At 50.8% G+C, this 22,226-nt stretch overlaps 10 protein-coding genes across 10 annotated transcripts; 7 read left to right on the forward strand and 3 right to left on the reverse strand.

Moving 5' to 3' along the window:
- Positions 1 to 144: 144 nt before the first annotated feature.
- Positions 145 to 2,545, forward strand: N7506_007524 (MRX complex nuclease subunit; the record flags this gene model as incomplete). The annotated part of the gene is made up of 2 exons (XM_056956817.1): positions 145 to 160; positions 213 to 2,545. 2 exons carry the CDS (start codon positions 145 to 147, stop codon positions 2,543 to 2,545), a joined length of 2,349 nt encoding a protein of 782 aa, XP_056811151.1.
- A 728-nt stretch (positions 2,546 to 3,273) lies between these two features.
- Positions 3,274 to 5,259, forward strand: N7506_007525 (acyclic terpene utilization AtuA family protein; the record flags this gene model as incomplete). Its single annotated transcript, XM_056956818.1, has 3 exons — positions 3,274 to 3,307; positions 3,362 to 3,681; positions 3,739 to 5,259. The coding sequence occupies 3 exons, from the start codon at positions 3,274 to 3,276 to the stop codon at positions 5,257 to 5,259; spliced, it is 1,875 nt and encodes a 624-aa protein (XP_056811152.1).
- A 968-nt stretch (positions 5,260 to 6,227) lies between these two features.
- Positions 6,228 to 7,815, forward strand: N7506_007526 (aldehyde dehydrogenase family protein; the record flags this gene model as incomplete). The annotated part of the gene is made up of 3 exons (XM_056956819.1): positions 6,228 to 6,286; positions 6,334 to 7,535; positions 7,589 to 7,815. 3 exons carry the CDS (start codon positions 6,228 to 6,230, stop codon positions 7,813 to 7,815), a joined length of 1,488 nt encoding a protein of 495 aa, XP_056811153.1.
- A 518-nt stretch (positions 7,816 to 8,333) lies between these two features.
- On the reverse strand, positions 8,334 to 9,845 carry N7506_007527 (FAD-dependent oxidoreductase; the record flags this gene model as incomplete). Its single annotated transcript, XM_056956820.1, has 3 exons — positions 8,334 to 8,478; positions 8,530 to 9,380; positions 9,441 to 9,845. 3 exons carry the CDS (start codon positions 9,843 to 9,845, stop codon positions 8,334 to 8,336), a joined length of 1,401 nt encoding a protein of 466 aa, XP_056811154.1.
- A 304-nt stretch (positions 9,846 to 10,149) lies between these two features.
- On the forward strand, positions 10,150 to 10,677 carry N7506_007528 (putative NUDIX domain; the record flags this gene model as incomplete). Its single annotated transcript, XM_056956821.1, has 1 exon — positions 10,150 to 10,677. The coding sequence occupies one exon, from the start codon at positions 10,150 to 10,152 to the stop codon at positions 10,675 to 10,677; it is 528 nt and encodes a 175-aa protein (XP_056811155.1).
- Positions 10,678 to 11,521: 844 nt separating this feature from the next.
- Positions 11,522 to 12,174, forward strand: N7506_007529 (uncharacterized protein; the record flags this gene model as incomplete). Its single annotated transcript, XM_056956822.1, has 3 exons — positions 11,522 to 11,672; positions 11,728 to 11,790; positions 11,846 to 12,174. 3 exons carry the CDS (start codon positions 11,522 to 11,524, stop codon positions 12,172 to 12,174), a joined length of 543 nt encoding a protein of 180 aa, XP_056811156.1.
- Positions 12,175 to 12,293: 119 nt separating this feature from the next.
- N7506_007530 (Zn(II)2Cys6 transcription factor) lies at positions 12,294 to 14,572 on the reverse strand (the record flags this gene model as incomplete). The annotated part of the gene is made up of 5 exons (XM_056956823.1): positions 12,294 to 12,771; positions 12,824 to 13,414; positions 13,460 to 13,851; positions 13,907 to 14,106; positions 14,158 to 14,572. Coding segments are annotated over 5 exons (2,076 nt in total), but the record flags the coding sequence as incomplete, so codon positions are not given.
- Positions 14,573 to 17,530: 2,958 nt separating this feature from the next.
- Positions 17,531 to 19,245, reverse strand: N7506_007531 (putative nonsense-mediated mRNA decay protein Upf3; the record flags this gene model as incomplete). The annotated part of the gene is made up of 2 exons (XM_056956824.1): positions 17,531 to 18,932; positions 19,001 to 19,245. The coding sequence occupies 2 exons, from the start codon at positions 19,243 to 19,245 to the stop codon at positions 17,531 to 17,533; spliced, it is 1,647 nt and encodes a 548-aa protein (XP_056811158.1).
- Positions 19,246 to 19,628: 383 nt separating this feature from the next.
- On the forward strand, positions 19,629 to 21,063 carry N7506_007532 (putative dipeptidase; the record flags this gene model as incomplete). Its single annotated transcript, XM_056956825.1, has 3 exons — positions 19,629 to 19,704; positions 19,842 to 20,105; positions 20,159 to 21,063. 3 exons carry the CDS (start codon positions 19,629 to 19,631, stop codon positions 21,061 to 21,063), a joined length of 1,245 nt encoding a protein of 414 aa, XP_056811159.1.
- A 206-nt stretch (positions 21,064 to 21,269) lies between these two features.
- N7506_007533 (uncharacterized protein) lies at positions 21,270 to 22,101 on the forward strand (the record flags this gene model as incomplete). Its single annotated transcript, XM_056956826.1, has 2 exons — positions 21,270 to 21,545; positions 21,601 to 22,101. 2 exons carry the CDS (start codon positions 21,270 to 21,272, stop codon positions 22,099 to 22,101), a joined length of 777 nt encoding a protein of 258 aa, XP_056811160.1.
- Positions 22,102 to 22,226: the final 125 nt, after the last annotated feature.

The following is a 22,226-nucleotide window of genomic DNA, read 5'->3' on the forward strand; positions in this document are numbered from 1 at the left end:
AGCCGCGGAGTGTTTTTGATTCTGGCGTGACTGATCTGCTATGGACGACCTGTGATCGTCATTCTCCTAAATCTCTAATTCACCACTAGCTCTGAACCTCAAAACGCTAACGTCGCATACGATACACGCGATTGGTCTCCCAGCATGCCTAGAGCAAATGGTAAGACACTGGGGAAGATGATAGATTCGAAAAACTTGCTGAGACTGTACAGATTCGGAGACTATCAGGATTCTCATATCCACCGACAATCATGTTGGATACAATGAGCGTGATCCTATTCGCGGGGACGACAGCTGGAAGAGCTTCCATGAAATCATGTGCCTAGCCAAGGAACGTGATGTCGACATGGTGTTACTAGCAGGAGATCTGTTCCATGAGAATAAGCCTTCGCGGAAATCCATGTACCAAGTGATGAGGTCCATTCGAATGAATTGCTTCGGAGACAAACCATGCGAGCTGGAAATGCTCAGTGATGCAAGCGAGAACTTCCAGGGCGCATTCAACCATGTCAATTATGAGGACTTGGACATGAATGTCGCAATTCCGATCTTTTCAATCCATGGCAACCATGATGATCCTTCTGGTGAGGGTCATCTCGCTGCACTCGATTTACTTCAGGTATCGGGTCTTCTCAACTACTATGGCCGCACTCCAGAGTCAGACAACATCCAAATTAAACCTGTTCTGTTGCAAAAGGGTCGGACAAAGCTCGCGCTATATGGTATGAGCAACGTGCGTGACGAGCGACTGTACCGCACTTTCCGGGACGGGAAGGTCAAATTCTTCCAACCGTCTATCCAGAAGTCCGATTGGTTCAACTTAATGTCTGTACATCAGAACCACCATGCGCATACAGAAACCAGCTACTTGCCAGAAAACTTCTTGCCCGAGTTCCTGGACTTGGTCGTCTGGGGCCACGAACATGAATGTTTGATCGACCCCAAGCTCAACCCGGAAACAAAGTTCCACGTCATGCAACCAGGATCATCTGTTGCTACGTCTTTGGTCCCTGGAGAAGCTGTGGCGAAGCAGGTCTCAATCCTGAGTGTAACTGGCCGAGAGTTCAAAAACGAGCCTATCCGCCTGAAGACCGTTCGACCATTTGTCATGCGTGAGATCGTTCTCGCTGAAGAAAAAGGAGCGCAAAAGCTTGCCCGTAAGGACAACAATCGGACAGAAGTTACTCGGTTCCTCATGACTATTGTTGAGGAATTGATCGAAGAGGCCAATGCGGAATGGCTGGAGATGCAGGGCGAGCTCAATGAAAACCCCGACGACCCGCCTGAGGTGCCTCTACCGCTTGTGCGACTCCGCGTGGAAATTTCCACTCCAGAGGGAGGCGCCTTTGAGTGCGAAAACCCCCAACGATTCTCCAATCGGTTCGTTGGGAAGGTCGCTAACGTGAACGACGTGGTGCAATTCCACCGCAAGAAAAAGGGGGCAAGCACAAGGGCAGATGCTACATCGATCGATGAAGATGCCGCGGTTTCTCATCTGTCAGCTCTGGACACAGTGAAAGTGGAACAGCTCGTGCGAGAGTTCCTGTCATCGCAGTCCCTTAGCATCTTACCCCAGAACTCCTTTGGTGATGCTGTTGCACAATTTATTGACAAGGATGACAAACACGCGATGGAAATGTTCGTCAACGAATCTCTTGAGAATCAAGTCAAACATTTGTTGTCATTAGATCGAGACGACGATGAGATGGACGAAGATGGGGGAGAACAAAGCTCTTTGGTCAATGCCATGGAAAAGTACCGTGGTCAAATGGAGACTATGTTCTCCAAGGGTATCAAAAAGCGAAACCGAGGAAAAAAGCGCTTCAAGCCCAAGCCAGATGGCTGGGACTCCGAATTCGATGGAGCATGGGAAGACCAGCCTGGTGCGTTGATCCACTCTGACAATGAGGGCGGAGATAGAGCCGAGGAAGAAGCTGCGGAAGACGGAACGTCGCCAGCTGATGGTCGTGCCGCACCCGCTCCTCGAGGTCGAGGCAGGGGCAGGGGTAGGGGCCGTGGTGCCGCGACCAGTGCGCGTACTACCAAGGCCAAGGCTGCACCAGAAAAGAAGACTACAAAAGGTCGCAAGAAACAGGCCGTCTCAGATGAAGAATCGGACGACGTGATCATGCTGGAGGACGATGACAACGACGATGCCGGGGCCCATGTGATCTCAGATGATGATGACGATGACGATTCACAAGCATTGTTTGTCAAGCAGCCTCGTGCTTCTGCTGCTGCCAAATCACGCAAAGCTGCCCCCGCTGCAACTACAACGACTCAGCGCCGTGGACGAGCTGCCGCCTCGCCGGCTCCTTCGTCGGCCACTGTTGGGGGGACAGCTCCACGCCGAGCTGCTGCCCGAGGTGGTAAATCTCAATCGACCCTGAACTTCGCTGGCTCACAAGCCAGTGCTTCTCAAACATCGCGGCCTAGCCGCTCCAATCGGAACACAAGCATCATCAGCGATGGCGTTGATGACGATGATTCTGATGATGATGCCTTCGAGGAGATGCCGAGTACCAACTCGAGACGCCGCAGATGATCGATTTGTTCATGCATTCAAGGAGTTATCGGGAAGTTATCGGGCATTTCACACTAGCATTACTATCGTCAAGTCACCTCTTTATCTACTTGAACGACTATGGGATCTTAGCACACGTAATACTTCAGACTCCAGGCATACCGATGCCAGTAGGTTTTCAACTTCAGAATGCATCAGTCCATGTGGCTACTTCCACGGGTCTGGATGTTGTAGCTGCTATTGCGTTGGCCAAGGAGCTTAGCCCGGAGAAAACGGTGGTCACCGTTCGTGTTGACAAGGGGTCTAAAACAGATGAACGGCACCCTTCTGGTAGATGAGTGAGGTTGGGAGTTCTATGAGAGGGCTCGGGGCTCAGAAAATATTCTGCATAACAAACATAATAATTATGCCATACCTCAGCATGCAAACGTTTTGATGGATTCTCTAAATAGATGATCTTCACCCCGGACTAAATCGATAGACCAAGTCCAGAGACCCACGCTCGCGGATATCCGGCATCGAAAGGACGATCTTAGCCCCCGACTTCCCCAGGTCTATTGAAAGTAGCACGTACCAAAAGATCCAAATATTGATGTCACACCTTCTCGGCTTGTTATGTTCATCCCAACCCCGCATTCCTCGGCCGAACCCAACCTCGGCCGCGTGCGTGACAATCTTTGATGAGACTTAAGCTTCAAGTTCTCAGGAATTTGACTAGCAACGTTGAGATACAATACAACTGAAGTAAAATGGTTAATCAAAGCCGACCTATTCGAATTGCAGGTATTCCGCTCATATCCATTGCCGCAGTATGCATATTTTAACTAAGCGCCTTAGGTGCTTCGGGCTCTGCCTCAGACCGGCGTCAGGCCATTGCGGATTTTGCTCGTCACTATCCCACTGACCCTATCGATGTCATCATTGCGGATTTCATGAGCGAGTTCAACATGGCCACCTCCGCCGGGCGGCGCGTGGACCAGCAGACGGGCGGAACAGCTCCCGCTTATGAACTATCCTTCTTGGAGGCTCTGGAGCCGGCTCTCGATGATTTGGCCAAGTATGGAATTAAGCTTGCGGTGAACGCCGGCGTGACAGATACAGAGGGTCTTTATAAAGTGGTGACCCAAATGGTGCAAGCAAAGAAACTCAATTTGAAGGTGAGACCAATTCAGGATCTACAATGACTGTGTTGATTTGTTAACTTGCACGCACAGATTGCATGGGTTTCCGGAGACGAAGTCCTCTCGACCATTCAGAAAGGAGTGGCATCTGGTACGGAATTCCGCAATGTCTACTCAGGCGAGCGATTGGCAGATTGGTCTTTCGAGCCCATCTATGCTCAGTGCTACCTCGGCGGTCTTGGAATCGCGGCTGCATTTGCCGAAGGGGCTGATATTGTGCTTTGTGGCCGGGTATCGGACGCTTCGCCTGTGATTGGGGCTGCTTACTGGTATCATGGTTGGCAGCGCGATGAGCTTGACAAGCTGGCCAATGCGTTTGTGGCGGGTCATCTCATCGAGTGCAGTAATTATGTCTGCGGCGGCAACTTCACAGGCTTCAAGGAGCTGGAACACGCAGGTGATGGCTGGTCGAACATCGGCTATCCTATCGCTGAAATATCTGCTGATGGTGATGTGGTGATCACCAAGCAGGCGCATTCCACCAGTGGTGCAGTCACCGTTGATACTTGCACATCGCAACTGTTGTATGAGATTCAAGGACCCTGGTATTATAACTCAGACGTCACTGCGGTCCTCGACGGGATCCATTTCTCTCAGCAAGGTAACAACCGTGTGGCAGTCCACGGGGTTAAATCAAGCCCCCCTCCACCCACCACGAAGGTTGGAATCACCGCTCGGGGCGGGTTCCAGGCCGAGGCATGGTGGTTCTTGACCGGTCTCGACATCGAGGCCAAGGCGCGCATGATGGAAGCTCAAATTCGTCGGTCGCTAGCTCCCTTCTCCGACCGATACACATCTCTCAATTTCGATCTGTTGGGCTCATCGCTCTCCGACCCGCATGATCAAAATCGAGCCACTGTTCCACTGCGTATAGTCGTGCAGGCTCGACGAGAGGAGGACCTTGCACCCACGCGCTTCCTCAAGCCAATCACCGATAACATCATGCAGGGGTACCCCGGTGCCACCTGTCATTTGGATATCCGTCAAGGATTCCCGCGTGCGTTGTTCGAGTACTATGTCAGCTTGCTGCCGCAGTCTGCAGTGAAACACCGTATCCACTTGCCCTGGAAGCCCACGGCGACGCAGATAGTGGATATCCCACCGCCACCACAGACCAAGACGTACCCACCACGACAGCCCTCACAACCCTCCACTCACATCGATGGGTCTCTTGATCTGGCTCGCGACTTTGGTCCGACGACCCGCGGCCCACTAGGCTGGATCGTCCATGCTCGGTCTGGAGACAAGGGCGCTGATGCCAACTGCGGGTTCTGGGTACGCCATCGGGATGAATATCAGTGGCTTCGGGCACTGCTCTCTGTTGACACGGCGCAGGAGTTGCTGGGCGATACCGGGCGCAACAACCCGCAACTAGCCGTTGAACGCTTTGAACTACCCAGCTTGCATGGAGTGCATTTCCTCTTCCGTAATCTATTGGACCGTGGAGTGGGCGTTACCACCACGGTGGACTTCTTAGGGAAGAATGTGGCGGAATATCTGCGGGCGCGGCACGTCGATCTTCCGGTGCGGTTCTTGAACCGCGGAAAGCTGTAGCGTAGTGGACTTCCGCATCCCGCGTCAGCACGGCTTTTATACTGAATAGGAAGATGCTGTATCTACCCCGTACCTACTCCGTACCCTGTATATAGTTGAACGTACATACAGATACACCCAATATTTAGTTCAGGAATTACCCGATTGGGCAGTTCAGAAGAGTCATGTGACGTGTTCCCCTCATTCTGCAGACGAACCCCAAATCTCAGCAATCGCCGTAGCATTAACTCATTGGCCAATGCGATGGTTGGTTAATGCGCAGTGCTTATTCTCGGCCGATTATTCGAGAACTCGTGGTAAAACCGGATACCATTCCCATACCAGCCCCACCCAAGGTCTCGGGGGGATATTGGTCCGTATATAACATCACGGTGATCACATCCTTTGCCCCCTCTCTGCCCCCTTTAGCCCGAGATATGACACAAGCTTGCCCAGGCTAGGCAACCCTACCGCCGGCATTTTAACATTAGATTGAACTAGCTCAAACGGTAATCCGCATGCACGGGTGAAAATGGAGTCGTACTGATACTGCTTTGGGAATGATATCAAGCTGTCCTTCTCTGTGTGCCCTCGGTCTGGGGCCGAGTAGTGCCAAGAATGCTTGGCTTCTACACCGTATACCCAGTGACAGCTGTTCAGGTGAGATGACAGGGAACCCGAAAGAATCAGATTAAACAAGAATTCGTATAGATCGAATAAGACCGAGGGTGATGGAAGCATGAAGTCGGAGACTTCCCAAGGTTCTCGCATGCGGAACCGCATGTAAATACGGTAATGGTAATACCAGTCCACACGGAGCTCTCAAGTGGCGGGATCGCAAAGTACTCCGGAGGGGCCAGTCGCAGTCGGTAACGCTGAGTACCCCGCATCAAAAAGACTAAGCTATTTGTCACAGGGACATATATAAAATCTTTACCCTCCGAACTCCTTCTTCTTCACATCTTTGTTTGTGATACCCCAGTGCAACCATGTCTCTTTCTACTACCATCAAGACCCCTCATCTCTCCTACGAGCAGCCTCTTGGCTTGTACGCCTCCCTTGTCCTCCCCATGAGATCATAGCTAACCCCCTTAGGTTCATCAACAACGAGTTTGTTAAGGGTGTCGACGGCAAGACCTTCGAGACCGTCAACCCCACCGACGAGAAGGTCATTACCTCCGTCCACGAAGCCACCGAGAAGGATGTCGACATTGCCGTCAAGGCTGCCCGCGAGGCCTTCGAGGGCGCCTGGAAGCAGGTGATCCCCTCTGACCGTGGCCGTATGCTCACCAAGCTCGCCGACCTCTTCGAGCGTGACATGGACACCATTGCCGCCATTGAGGCCCTCGACAACGGAAAGGCCGTCACCATGGCCAAGGTCGACATCGCCAACGCTGCCGGCTGCCTGCGCTACTACGGTGGCTGGGCCGATAAGATCACTGGCCAGACCATTGACACCAACCCCGAGACTCTCTCCTACACCCGCCACGAGCCCGTCGGTGTTTGCGGTCAGATCATCCCCTGGAACTTCCCCATCCTCATGTGGGCCTGGAAGATCGGTCCTGCCGTTGCCGCCGGTAACACCGTCATCATCAAGACCGCCGAGCAGACCCCTCTCTCCGGTCTCTACGCCGCTAAGCTTATCGTCGAGGCTGGCTTCCCTCCCGGTGTCGTTAACGTCATCTCCGGTTTCGGTCGCACCGCCGGTGCCGCCATCTCCAGCCACATGGACATCGACAAGGTCGCCTTCACTGGTTCTACCCTCATTGGTCGCATGATCCTGCAGGCCGCTGCCAAGTCTAACCTGAAGAAGGTTACCCTTGAGCTCGGTGGCAAGTCCCCCAACATTGTCTTCGAGGACGCCGATATCGACAACGCTATCTCCTGGGCCAACTTCGGTCTCTTCTTCAACCACGGCCAGTGCTGCTGCGCCGGTTCTCGCCTGCTGGTTCAGGAGAGCATCCACGACAAGTTCGTCGCCCGTTTCAAGGAGCGTGCTGCCCAGAACAAGCTCGGCAACCCCTTCGAGGGCGACACCTTCCAGGGTCCCCAGGTTTCCCAGCTCCAGTTCGACCGTATCATGGAATACATTAACCACGGAAAGAAGGAGGGTGCCACCGTCGCTCTCGGTGGTGAGCGCCACGGTGACCAGGGTTACTTCATCCAGCCCACCGTCTTCACCGATGTCACTCCCGACATGAAGATCGCCCAGGAGGAGATCTTCGGTCCCGTCATCGCTGTCACCAAGTTCAAGGATGAGGCTGATGCCATCCGCATCGGTAACAGCACCAACTACGGTATGTTTATCAATCTACTCTTTCATAAAACCTATTTGTCTAACTTTCTTCAGGTCTCGCTGCCGGTATCCACACCAAGAACATCAACACTGCCATCCGTGTTTCCAACGCCATCAAGGCCGGTACCGTTTGGGTTAACAGCTACAACATGATCTCCTACCAGGCTCCCTTCGGTGGCTTCAAGGAGTCCGGTCTTGGCCGTGAGCTCGGCTCTTACGCCCTGGAGAACTACACCCAGGTCAAGACCGTTCACTACCGTCTTGGCGATGCTTTGTTCTAAGCAAATCGCCCAAGAAAAGAAAAAAATATAAAATAACCCAAACAATTCACTCAGGTTGGAAAGTCTAGGTCAATGACGTGATGACACATGGAAATTTGTCTTGTATATAATACAAATTCAAGGACACTGTTCTTTTGTACTTGATGCTCTCTTGTACTCTGTATCTGATAGCTACTTCTTCCTGCTGTACAGTAATATCAATAATCCGTACTCTACTACTGAAATTATCGTTCACTGATCTTGTAACCATTGTCGTACTACTTCGGGACTCGGGTCAAAGCATTGCGCTCGGCATATCTTTCCCCGAGCTCACCACAAAATCCAGTCCGGGGTCAGACTCGGTGGTTCGGGTTATCTGTCTTCTAAAGTGATTTGCATGGATTGCGGGGCCTGTAATTACAAAAAAATGCTTGATAACTGGATGAACCCGATCTGACAAGACGCAGGTATGCGGAATGTACTGAACTAAGAATATACAGGAGGCTCTCGACAGCCTATTAGTTCTTCTAAAAAATATTTTATGCGCCGACAGTACCCACTGTGCCGACAGTGACCCCGTTCGGTAGCTCGAGGCCGATGGGCAATCCGCACACGAACTTCTCGGCCCAAGCTGACCCGCGCTTTGCGGCGAGCTTTTCTTCAATGTCTCGGTACATGTCATATCTGAAAAGGCGTTAGCTTCATTCCGAACCCCAAGGTCTCGTTGTGACTTACGCGTTCATCTCTTCGATAGTGAGAACCTTCTTCGCATCTTCGACTTTGTAGGTGGGAGTATCTTTGTTCACAGAGAACCCTGATTTGTCAGTGTATGCTTCCTTGCATTCCGGCACGCGCCACTCACCGATTCGCTCGTTGATGTTATAAGCCGCCTTCGCTGCTGCTGCCTGCACTCGCGTCACGCGAGGCAGACGCACCTCCTCGTATACAGAGAGAGCCTGGGCAATATCGCCGTGGAAGTATTCCTTCCTAAACAGGATTCCAAGCGCGGCTGCGTCTTCAATAGCCATGCAGGCACCCTGGCTTTGATGCGGCATCATCGGGTGTCCTGCATCACCCAGTAAACAGGTGTTTCCACGCTGGAGATAAGGGTACGGGTCATGGACCCAGAGGCGCCATGGCTTGATCTCAGTTCCGATCTTGAGGTGCTCGAAGACTTGTCGGTCGAGCTGCGGGTATGGGTTGAGGAGTTCCTCGACGGGTCGCTCGTCGGCTGCCCATGCCTGTGTTGAGTAGTCGCCTTGTTCGCGGGGGAAGAAGCAGTAGTATGAGAGAAGCTTGCCGCCGTTGCAAGGGGACAGCACGATCTTGTCCCATTTGCCTTCTTGGCCTCCCCAGTATTCGAGTGCGCTGTTCTCGGAGTAGTTGACTAGGCCAAGTCTGACTGCGTCTTCGGTATTCACGTTTGTGTGTAGGCAGCTCTGGTCGGAAGGCCGCTTCGCTGGTGTAATGCCGAGGATTCCTCGGACTGCTGAGCCGATACCGTCGGCGCCAATAATGAGATCGTGTTGTGCGGTGTTTCCGTTCTCGAATGTGATTTTGCCGCTCTCGGTGTCAATATCACGGCACTGAAGTTGATGGATCGTCAGTACTGGCTTCTATCTTTTCGGCGAAGGGAGCGTGTTTACCTTATGGTTAACCTTAAGGATTGCTGGAGCACCCTCGCCCTCGCCCATTGCTGAGTCCTTCAGCATGGCATGCATATACTGCCGGTGGAACATGTTATAGACATATCCCCAGCGCTTTTCGTAATCTTCCAAATCGTATACACTGACAGGCTCGCCCGTCTTCCAGTCTCGGTTGATAAGCTTCTTCAACACCACTGGATCGCCTTTGGCGATATCCACCTTCCACTCGTGAAGCCATCGGGTTCCGTTGGCGGCACATGAGACCGAAGCACCGACTTCACCTGCGAAGTCAGACTTCTCGTAGATGGTCACATCATGTCCTGCGCGGCGGAGGGCGAGCGCAACGGACATGCCTCCAATACCGCCACCGACCACACCCACGTTGAGACATCTCCAGCCCGACATGTTGTATATAGATTTAGATCAAAGTTGAAGGGTTGAAGGAATGAGGTCTGCTCTGTGAATGCAAGTGTCTGAAGTCATACAGTGCCGACGCAGAATATCTATATACTTATAGACATTTCCTTATCTCACATTCCGACCTGATGTCAATGGCGGATGATGTACTCGGTCGGCGGGCCGCGCACTCTTCCGCTTATCTTCGAAAACTCGTATCCGCATGTGGGATCACTCTTGAAAGTGTCCACGGGTTAGATCGGACGACGAGAACCAATCACTCTAAAAGCTCGTGACCTGAGGTTCGATCAGTATGGCAAGCTCCCCATACACAACTTCCCAGTACACCTCGGAAGAATTTGTTGAGAGCTGCGGGGCAATTGTGTTCGACCTCTCCCAAAACAAAACCGTCTGTCTGGTGCACTATCAAAAAACCAACGAATGGCTTCTTGCGAAAGGACGTCGCAACTGTGGTGAGTCCCGATATGAGGCTGCACTGCGTGAATTCCACGAGGAAACCGGTTATCGGGCTCGGCTGTGCCCTGTCAAGATGTGGACTCGAGCCCCTCCCAAGGACGAAGAGGGTTGTGTCCAGGATATTCCTCGCTTGTATCCGGATTTGACGGAGCCCTTCATGGTCACGACGCGACAGTTGGGTGGAAGTGGTGTGAAGATAATCTGGTGGTACATTGCTGTATTGGAAGGCTTTGTTGGTGAGCCTGGGTCTCACGAAAAGGAATTCTCATCAAGATTCTTTCCCTTGGACGAGGCAGTGGAAATGCTGAGCTTTGAAAATGATCGGTCGGTTCTTCGAAAGGCGATCAGCATCATTGAGGGTTAGACCTGTGTTGCTATCAAGCTTGGTCTTGGTGCAACGACTCGGAATCCATGTTTTCTGCCCTCTCTTTGCGCTCTGGGGTGTATCATGTTTAAACAGTCGGTTCTTCGCATTATATCTATTGCTATGACGTATGGAGTGCATTTCTGAGGTTTTTGGTTGTTTTGGGGGCTTTTGATGCTTCAACTACGCCAGAAGCCTCTTCCAAGTTCTTCCCAATTTGTATGTTTACAATGTAGAATCAGCCGGCAAGCAAAAAGACTAGAGGTTTTCGAGAATTAGTACGAAAAAATAAATAAGTATACGGAGTACTCCGTACACATGCGTTAGACAGAACAAACATGATCTAAATTAAAGGGGCCGGCACTCAGCATAGAATTAGCCCAGGGCCATGAAGTCCGCTTAGTTATGCTTACTTCTCACCACTTAGCTCCTTTTGATCCACTCAGTAATATTCAGCCAAGCTTAGTTCTTACTCCACAGCCAATCCAAAAGGCCTATCTTCCAGTAGTCACTGCAGCTAAAAAGTGATTCTGTGGCCCAATCGCTTCTACGCCCCACCAACAACACTCTTAGCAACCTCTTCGGTACCAGCCACCACCACCTCCCTATTCTGATTTGACGTTAACATAACCTCATCTTAATCCTTCTCGGCCGCAAGCCGAACCAAGCCGCTTATGGGTATACCATGAGTTGGGGGCCCGTTTCAGCCATCGAGTGGCAGAGCGCGGCCGCGTCATCCCTGTCCCTGTCACCCACACGTGCAATTGTCAGATCGTAGCATATAACTATATGTCAGGCGCCGGCCTGCAGAAACCTTCTGTTAAAGCTTTGTCGGTCGTCAACCATGAAATTTACGTTCCTTGCCGCTCTGGCTCTGGCCTCGCAGGCCCTGGCCGTTCCCCATTCCGTACTCCAGAAGCGCTATCCATCGGGATCATTCTCTATTCTTGCCTATGGCATTGGATCTGGACCCCTGAGTGTATTCTACTCTGACGGTAGGGCTTCGTGTGATTCTTTCTGATCGAAAACGGTCATCTGACTGGATGGTAGGACTCGCATACGTCGGTGATGCTTCACAGTGGGATTCTGGATCGGTAACGACCGACGTTACATGTATGGATTGCTCCGTTGGTGTAATTTGTGCGTATCTTTGCTAATCTTTGCCCAGTCACCTTCAACAATACTCAGATTCTCGCCACGGCTACCAACAAGGATTATACTTTTGATAATGAGACTTTCCTCTATATTCGCCCTACGGCCAATGAGGTGCTCCCGGTGGGATTCACTGGTAACGATAATGATACGCCTGATGATGCGGTGGCAGGCTCGTTCCTTTTCTATGGCACCTATCTCATGTGGGAAGACGATGATGGCGTGCTCAGTGATTCGTTCCGGTTGAAAGAGACCGAGGTCAGCGATATCTACCAGCTTTATTGGGATACCTCGAATCTTTATCCATCTGGGTATCTGACGCCGGTTATAAAGTCATCAGTTTAGGTGAGATGTGAGAACTATCAATTCCCAAGCCTTCTTTGATGACTAGGCAACGTGTGCCTCGGTTCTTGAAAACATTGTCAAATGGAAAAGTTTCAATTATAGTACAGTGTCGTAGCTCGTTAAATGGTGGATGACTCGGTAAGAAATGGGAAACTATCCCATAGCGGTAGATCCATACCTTCCCAGTCAAATAAAGTCCCGTCAATCATGGGTGGTGTGACAGTACCTATCCCGTCATCCGACTGCAACCATGAATATGATGGGATACTTTGTGTCAATGGGGTAGTACTGTTCGGCTGTTCATCACCATCGTTTTGTGTCCGCGGAGTTGCTGGATTCCCATTGAGGCTGAAGATCCTGCTGACATACTGGCTCCGCCGCTGTCGGGCTTGAGCAGCGAGTCGCTGGCGCTGCTGGTTGATGGCGGACTCTAACATGATTGTTATATCAAGGTAATGCGCCGCTTGAGCAGACTGCGATGCCAGCATGCGCAGGATGGTCATAGCACCACGGAAAGCTTGGTCAATTTCCGAATCAATATCACGGTGTGCGAACATTGAAAACCCGAGAACAAGCGCGGCCGCAAATATGAAGGCCCTGTCTTATATGTTAGTACAGGTGTCTGAAGTAAAAATCCGAGGTAACAGACTTGAGAATACACATATTTCGAAGCATGAGTCCCGAATCGTAAACTTCTGTGCATGTTTGTACCATGTATACTGCCGAATCAATGCATGCAGCCGCCAGTCGCGAGTGGGCCGGATCCTCTTCCGGTGCCTCCCCGGGCTCGTTTGTTGAAAGGCTGTGGTGCAATCGGGCCAGCCGAACACTCAATGCTGATATGAGGAAAGGGCGAGTAACTAAGATCACCGCGAAATGATATGAACAGGCGACGTGCATATTGCCGAGTGTGTGGTTCCGAACAATACTTTCATTCTCGTGCTCTAAAGAAGAACTCCTAAGCGACTGGGGTAGAGATTCACTCCAGCTGTTCAGTTTGCCTAATAGAGCGTCTGCAGTCTCAGCCGATGCAGCTCTTTCTCCGTAGAGACGAACGACAATCTCGTCGAGTATTAGCGACAAATGGAATGAAGCTACCAGGCCGGATTCTGGTAGGTTTGTCTCTATCCATAGGGATTCCTCCCGATTCCCAGTCAAGAGAGGCGAAATCGCCGATGGTCTCCCAAGGATAGAGCTGACAAGTAAGTCAAGTACACAAAGACTCATCCATAATTTTGGCCTGTGCTCATTAGCTAGATCATGGCCCTGGCCAGAGAGAACATACCTTTGATCATTGTCATCCCGACTCGTCGATCCTGGGGAGTCCTCATGTAGACCCAGAGCCACGGCTGCACGCGATGCCACACCCAGGTACATGAAGGCTGCATTGCGGCGACATGCCCCGAGCATGTAGAACGACATCAGAACAAAAACGCGCACCACGTCCATACTAGGATCTTCCAGAAAGTTTGCGAAGGCTCTCTGCTGCCCTCGAGCAAAGTAAAATCTTTCTGTTTGAAGAGCTTCTGGGTCATTCGGGCGCGACTGGGCCCCAATAGCCACCATCAGATCAACTATAGCTGCTCTGGTCTTTTCCCGATCGGATTTGGGATCTTCTTGTTCTACTAGGGATGCAAATGTAATGTCTCTACATCCCAAGTTGAGGAAGCCACTTGTCTTGCGCCATGTTAGTTTGTAGAAGATGATGGGTCGGGTCGGGCACTTGTCTTACCGCCGCTTCATAATTTTGAAGAAACTGGCGCTTTTCTTCGGCATTACACCATTCTTGTGAGAAATTCAGAGGACCATGTTGTGCTTCTGTCTCCAGCATGTCCTCACTTCTTTGGGAGAATTGTGAGGGGCCAATATGCTGGGTCACAGTGTCCCGAAGCAGTTGTAGAAACGACAGTGAGGCGGCTTTGCCGACGTAGACTAATCTGCTTTAGTGCATTTTTAATATCAAAACCTATTTGGGCCACCTACCTCGGTCGCCTTGCAGGTTGCGGAGCATCCGCGGATGTGTTCGATGCGTGGCTTCAGGCGAATGCGATTCAGCCTCTGGCGTGACGACATCGAGATCAGGTGTCGCTGCATCATGGGTCTGAGGTCTCAAGGGGCTTTGCAAGCCTATCCTTGACTCGCCCCACGCCGAAGATGTCGGTCGGGAGGCTGTTGGGCGGCTGCGGGACCCTGGAAAGGATTTGAATGGAATACATGAGCCGCCACGTCCTTTGTGCAGGCAGTTGCTGCAGGGGAAGTAGCCGCTGCATCGCTTTTTCGATTTTCGACAGGCTGTACATGCTGTATTAGCCCGTAAGCGATTATCTGGATGTACCTTGGGGCGCGCCATGCTTGAAACGTGGAATCCGAAAGTCCGGGGGTCAACATCCCCGCAGATAACTAAGCTGCCGTTGATACCCGCTGAAAACAGGTGCGCGGCCCGACATTTTCGGATGCCGCACTTCTGCTTTCTGCCAAGGTGGATAAGCTCGATTTTCTCCGTGAAGCAGGATCCAGTTCCCCGCGCCCATTCTTCGATACGAGAAACATCCTCGGACTGTATTTTGGCCAGTTTGTTCCTCGGTCGATGATTGCACGAAAAGAATATAGCTGGGTTTCGCTTCAAATAATTCTTTCCAAGTTGGTACCCAACGCGGGACATCTCTCATCCGTCACTGTGAATAGTGGACTTATCGCAACTCGCACGATCTGCTCTTCATTTACCTTGCACGGAGTGCTTTGGAAAGCTTCTGTGGTTCCATATTGTCTTTTGTAAAAGCAGATTTTCCAAAATCCAGAACAAACCTGTTTGGACATATCGGCTACTCAAAAGACAAATGGTTCGTCCATACCTTTGTTATCTCGCACGTACTAATATGCCCTAAGGCTTTCGAAGTAAAACCGCTCGATCTCGTCATTGATTTCAGTGATGTACCTAAGAACCGTGTGGTAATGATTATTGGAGAGGGCCAGACAGTGTACTGGAAAGGAAGTTATGTTACTGTTTATGAGTTTGACGAGGAAGGAAAGGAACAGACAAGGAGACTTATTGGAATACCAGATGGTCAAGGGGTTACTCCATTGGGGGTAAAGCTTTACGTAACTAAGGGGAAAGTCAGAGAGGTCAAAGAGTGAGGCCTTTATGTTATAAATTTTGAGACGCGAATCGCGTTCTAGGTGTACAGCTTTTTCTGTATTTCGAAGCCTCGAACCAGACTAAGCGATAAATTAATGATGGCGCCCTTCTCTGTAACTATTATTGCAACACATTCAGTAGCCAGCTTCCTTCTTCTAACTCTCTAAGGCGAATACGGCTTTCTTAAATAGCCAATTGTAGCTTAGAACCGATTACCATGATAATAGCTTCATTTTCCACCCCTTTCAAAGTAGCTTGGGAGTTAAGAATGGTCAGGGTTGTGCCTCTTTCGAAGCCAACATGTAGAGTCTTCCCGACCCATTTCACAGTCGTACCGAACAAAGCCTTTGCAAGAGCTTGCACCTATGATTCACAGATGTCAAGGCTGAGTAGACAATCAACTAGTCCACTCCAAGGAGGGAATACTATTATCACTGATTCTTTCGAATAGCTCAAAGAAATTATAATGCGAATGTACGAGGCTACAACATAGGTAGCCAAGATGTTAAATAGGTCTGCTATAGTTTATCTTCTACCTAGACATTAGCTTTTTAAAATGCGTTAGCAGTTCAGGCTTCGGCCAATACAAAACATCCTGGTCTAGGGAATAGTACTTATGAACACACCAACTTGGAAGTCGCAATCAGAGAGACCTCGGGATGATCCAACCAAGATGAAGATCCTCAATCGACACGGTCATAGGTATTTTAGTTGCAGATACTATCCACTTCCGTGTCCGGTGGTAACAAGACAAACTTGACCGAAGTCGACAATCTTGAAAGTTTCAGTTAATCTGTATCAACCACCTGGGCAGGTGAAAGATGGCGCAGGTAATCATTAATTCCATGAGCTTGTCTAGTGGTATATTATTGCGAAAGGTTGTGTGAATACATGAGAGGTGCTGGTTCCAAAGTAACCTGCTTTGGGCAGGTTGCACCTAGTACGAGATATATATTTGATGACAACAATTATCCTAGCAGCTACGTTCATGAATTGACAGGCAAAACCATCCATCCAAGGTAGGAATATTATGGAGTAGGTAGAGTTGACTGGACAGAGAAATCTTAGTTTCCCTCAAGGCATCTACCCAAGGAAGGAGTGGGCTCAACCTTGTGAATGCAACCATCTATTACCTAGGTAGGATGCCAGTGTCAAGCCAAACACGTCAAATTTAGTGTTTAGTCCCGAGATCCATAATTATCTATCCGAAAATCCGCCAGATCGGCTTGCCGAAAGGATTGTCCGAGATCCAGAACTACAGGTAAATTCTGAGCATCCGGAAAGGACTGTCGGTGTGCAAGGAGGCAAAAGCACTGGCCATATATTGACACATAGAAACAAAAAAAAGCCTCAATTGATCAAGTAACAAACTGAAGTGAAGAGTAAACATTGAAATCTCTGCTGCAAGCCCGGACCACCAGGGAGAAGATTATAGAATGTGATTGGTGAAAGTGGATATAACCCCACTTAGCACAGTCCCGAACAAGACTAGCAAGACAAACAGAGCAAACATAGGCTGAGCTCGCTTAACGCTAGCGCCGAACCAGAGGAATATAAATACAGCCAGTCCCCCGGACCTTTCTTCTTTTTTTTAAGCGACTCTACGTATGTTCAAACCACCCCATACTGTGAAACCAACAATTACTGACCACTTCCAACAGTTCAAAGAATCACTTTAGAGTAGACGTCTCCTTTCTAAGCTCTTTAAAAGAGCCACAGAATCTCCACCCTTGCTGATGACTGCATGTCCTCGGTGCCCTAAAGTGAAACCTTTTTACTTCCGCCTCGACTGTCACGCGTGCTGTTTACAGTGTCTGTGTTTCGGTCCAGGGAGTGGTGATGATCTTGACCTGGTCTCGGCGTCTGATTTCGGTCGGTCGGTCCTGGTGGGTGTCGAGGAGGTCTGAAAGGTCCTTTCTCTTTTCTTTTTTCTTCCCATCAATTGACTCGGCAATGCCGAGCGCTTGGAGGGGGTCTCGTAAAACTTCGCTATGTCCGTCTACATGTTGAGCTGGGCGTGCATGTATCATCCGAAGGCTGGAGCTTACGTGGAATGATTTGACGTGTTAAGAAAATTTGAGGACGACCCGACGTTCACATTAAATTTCCTCATCAGTACTCTGTATTAAGCTTTGAGATCGTCACCCGTTTCTGCCATTAGGTCATCATGTCTCGTGAAACTCTAAACGCTAAATCACTCATGCAAGCCCTTATTTCGACTCAGCTGCAGCCTTTTCCGAAGCTGCAGCTCCCTTTAGGTCCCTTGTTTCGTGAGCCACGTCCACCACGAGATCCACGCGAGGATCCAGTGTTGGCCCCGGTGGTTCCTGCCGCTGCATTTCCGGCTCCAGCATTAGTAGGAGCTGATACTTCAGCCGCCGCCTTGGCCTTGTTCGCGTTGTTGGCCTCGCGACCTTTGCGAGGTTTCTCACTGCCAGGATTTTCCTTGCGCTCCAACACCACGACCTGACTCTGCGCCACAGACACAGGACTGGCTGCGATGGCCTTTCGAAGGCTGTCTGGCTCGGCGAAGTCCACGTAACCGAATCCTTTCTTCTTGTCGATCTCAACCTTTGTGACCGCTCCGAATGAGCCAAATGCGGATTCGAGAAGCGCTTCGGTCACTCCTTGCGATGGGTTGGCGTGCTTAAGGAATGCCTGTTTAGCGTTGGATGGGGCCTTGGATCTACCGCCCTTGGGTGTTTTCGCGGGTGGGTTTGCTGGCGTAGCGGTTGTATCGGCCTTCGCAGATGACTCTCCGTCCTTTCTTTTTGTCGCGTTTGACGTAGCCGGTGTGTTTTTCGCTGGTTTGGGGTCTTTCTTGGGCGCGTCGGCAGCAGGAGCGGTCGGTTCTCGAGGAGAATCGTTCTTGGAAGCAGCAGCTTCAGCCGCAGCACCTTTGCCACGTCGTCGTCCACCGGAAGTCGATAGCCCAAGGTCGCGCTGTAAGATTTTGGTAGCCACGGCGGGATTTCCACGCTCTCGCTTTCGTTCGGGTGCTGCAGTGGGTTCTTTCGTGGAGTTAGATGCGGCACTGGACTTGCTTGCCTTCGCGTTGGCAGCGTTTCCCTTTGCGGCCTTTGCAGACTCCTTGCCATTGGCCTTTTCGCCCTTAGACTTTTTGTCAGAGGTCGCCGTGTTCTCTTTGTCGCCTCGTTGAAGGAGTTTCTTAGCCTGCACTTTCTCCTGCTTGGATTCTTTCTCTGCCCGGCTGTGCTTGGATTTCGAACCCGAGCCATCCTTCGACTTGCTAGCTTTCTTGTCCTTGATATACTGAACAAGGGGAGTGGTCATCACAACATCCTTCTTCTTCTCCTCGCCCTCTGCTGGGGCGTCCACGCCCGCTGGTCTGGTGATTGGCTGGGTCAAGCTTTCCAGGAAGGCAACAAAGTCGGCATCTTGATCAATCATACCCTGACGAGCATCCTTGCGAGAGCGACTGCCGGGAGTTTTGGCATAGGGTGCGAATTCTAAGGAAGGAGGCCCGAGCAAAATAGGGTCATGGAGGGTGTTGCGGGCATCTTGGATTGAGGCTTGTCGCAAGGTATCGGAGAGGGCGATAACACATTCAGAGGAAACAACATGGATATAGGCTCTAGATGGACGAGAAGGTTTGGCCGGACTGTTCGGGAAAAATGTGACGTTAGTCAAGCTCTCATAAAGCTCTAACCAGAGGGTAGTAAGACTCACTCTTTGGAGACCTTGCCAGGCTTATACTGAAGCCAGTCAACCTTCCCTGCTCCAACCTTCCATTGCTCCCCGAGGGCGTTCTCCAGCTCTGCCTGTGTGAGTCCTGGCGGTAGGCGTCGAATGAGAAGTTTGAGACGGGGCGCCGGGGGCTTGGGCGCTTTCTTGGGTGCGCCAGAGCCTGACTTCTGAGTGGCTGCTGCTGGAATTGGCAACAGGCCAGCTGTGTTTTTGCCCTGCTGCGTCATCTTCAGACCGGTAATGTGCTTAAGGAAAGTTTTGGATCTCAATCCAGGTCATCCATCAGAAGAAGAATGTATCCCGGCGAGGAATGACTGAGGGGATCTCAAAGGCGGTGTAGCTGCGATCGTCAACCCAGAACTATCAAGTCCTACATGAATGTCTGGTGCTATGATGCCCTATGACTCTGAGCTCAGAAAATTGAAAAATGCAGGAGAAAAATAATCCGACTTTAAGTTCGGTTTTCTCGCCCTAATGCCCTCTGTAAACATCTATCTAGTGAGGTGTTGCGAATCTCTTGACGCGATGTCACCTTGGCTTATCGATATCGATAACCATCCAACTTACTACTCCGCACCTCTCCTCTCTCATACATGGACAACACGTCACCATGAGCGAAGAGAAGAGCAGTCTGATGGAAAGCCAGCCCGAAGTGGCCCCAAAGCAAGGAAGCAAAAGGGACACTGGTATCTGGTCCCTTTTCGTTTGCGCTGTTCTATGCTTTGTTTGGATCGCTGGACAACATGTGCATCCCTCTTGCTCCTCATCCAGCATCGAGGACCGAGTGCAGAGAATCTTGTCACAGACACCACTGATTGGTAAGAGTTCTACGGCCAGATCGACTTCAAATTAGCACGATTGACGTTTCCAATAGACGGCCATGATGATTTCCCAATCTATGTCCGAGAGGTCTTCCAGAATCACATCAATGACAAGGAGTTTACTGAGTCATTCGTCAAGGGAGGATTTCCTGGACATGTGGATATTCCTCGATTGAGACAGGGCAGAGTGGGTGGTAGTTTCTGGAGTGTGTTTGTGCCCTGTCCGGCTGATGGCTCGAACTTCTCGGACGAGAACTATGCTGCTAGTATGTGAAATGTGTCCCACCGCTGATGCAATGTACTAATACTCCGAATCTAGGCGTCCGAGAGACAATGGAACAGGTGGATGTCATGTCTCGTGTGCAGCGAGCCTATTCCGATGTCTTTTCGACCCCACCGAACGGCACCACAGCCATGTCGGCTTTCCAGGAAGGAAAGATCATATCTCCACTTGGAATCGAGGGTCTTCATTCGATCGGAAACTCCTTAGCTCATCTTCGGATCTTCTACGAGCTGGGTGTTTCGTATGCGACGTTGACCCATAACTGCCACAACAAGTATGCCGATGCTGCCATCGTCGAAGTTCCTGGCGGCGCCAAGAAGGCCGATCCGCTTTGGCACGGAGTCAGCGAAGAAGGTGAAAAGCTAGTATTTGAGATGAACCGTCTTGGTATGATCGTTGATTTGGCTCATGTGAGCGTCGACACTATGCGTGACGTTTTAGGCGCAGGCAAGTCCGAGTGGACCGGCAGCCGAGCCCCTGTTATCTACAGCCACAGCTCAGCGTACGCAATTTGCCCACACCCGCGCAACGTACCAGACGATATTGTGGAGTTGGTCCGCGAAAAGCGCTCCCTGGTGATGGTCAACTTCTCACCCGACTTCATCTCATGCACTGCATCTGACAATGCGAATGGCATTCCTGATCTTGACCCTACTCATACCAACCTGGAACGAGTGGCTGATCATATCTTGCATATCGGGAATCTCATTGGCTTTGAGCATGTTGGCATTGGCAGCGATTTTGATGGCATTCCGACGGTTCCTCGGGGCCTAGAAGATGTGTCTAAATTCCCGGCCTTGATTGCAGAGCTTCTCAGACGCGGAGTGAGTGACAGGGATGCAAGCAAGGTGGCCGGTGGAAATCTGCTCAGAGTATGGAAGGAGGTTGATGAGGTCGCTCTTGAGATCCAAGCCGAAGGTGCGTTACCCGCGGAGGATTAATCATACCAACCACTTGTGGCCCATGTATCGAAATTTTATAACTTAGCGCAAATTTCGATCTCATTTCAATACCGGACAGTGGAAATTTACTGTCCGCTAACTGCTTGATCTCTGACCCCCAAGTGCTCAATGCCCATATATCTGCTTATGTCAGCAATTCACATCGTTCAAGGTTTTTCAGTCTCAGGTATGTTCTTTTGCTCATCATGACTAGAACAACACACACAAAGGTCAAAGGTGCACCTGATTACGACGAGGCCGAATTCTGGGATGCTCGCTTTGCTACGGGCGGCGATGTAGGCGAATGGTTGAATTCTGGCGAAGCCCTCCTAGAGGCAGTATTAGCCGACCTAGAGAGCCGCCCGCATGTTACAACTAGCAAAGTCCCTCGTGTCCTCCATCTGGGCCCAGGTGTCTCAAAACTTGGCTGTAATCTACGTGACAAGTGCGTAGAGCGCAACTGGCAGGGAAATGGCATTGTGGTATGCTATCTATAACGCAATACTCGTCCCTGTACCTAATTGACCTCCCTTGCAGAATGCCGATTTCTCGAGTGAGGCTGTTCGCCTGGGCCGTGAATTCGAAAGCACGAAGGATTCCATGCATGCGATGCATTGGACTCGTGCTGACCTGCGCCGGTGGAGCGAGGTCTCCTCTCTTGGTCAACATGCGCCATTCGACGTGATTTTGGACAAGAGTACCAGCGATGCCCTATCCACATCTGACGACTTTGAAGTCTCTTCCCAAGAAGAGCTGTCGGCTAGTTGCCCAACCGTAATCGACATTTTGACTGAGAACCCTAGCACCGTACTATCGCCTGTGGAGCTTTTGGGTTTGCAGCTAGTCCCTTTAACTCAAAAGGGCTCGACGTGGATTGTCCTCTCATACTCGACTATGCGATTCGATGGGTTGAAACATATGGCCGCATATTGGAAGATGCGGTCTCGCATAGCATTGAAAGCGCCATCTGGCCCTGTGTCTTCTTCCGCCCACACACCAGATGTGTTCCATTGGCTGTACATTCTTGAGCGGGAATAAGGACACAAACCTCTTTGATAAGTTGACTGCAAACTCGAATCTTCCATAACAGAGAGTTGCTTGCACCTCAGTGCAGGTGGATCCAGATTGATGTGCAACCCTGAAACCGGCATCTACTCCCAACT

The sequence above is a fragment of the Penicillium brevicompactum genome (assembly GCF_028827555.1).
Source record: "Penicillium brevicompactum strain IBT 35665 chromosome Unknown utg000005l_segment0_segment0, whole genome shotgun sequence".
Taxonomy (NCBI): domain Eukaryota; kingdom Fungi; phylum Ascomycota; class Eurotiomycetes; order Eurotiales; family Aspergillaceae; genus Penicillium; species Penicillium brevicompactum.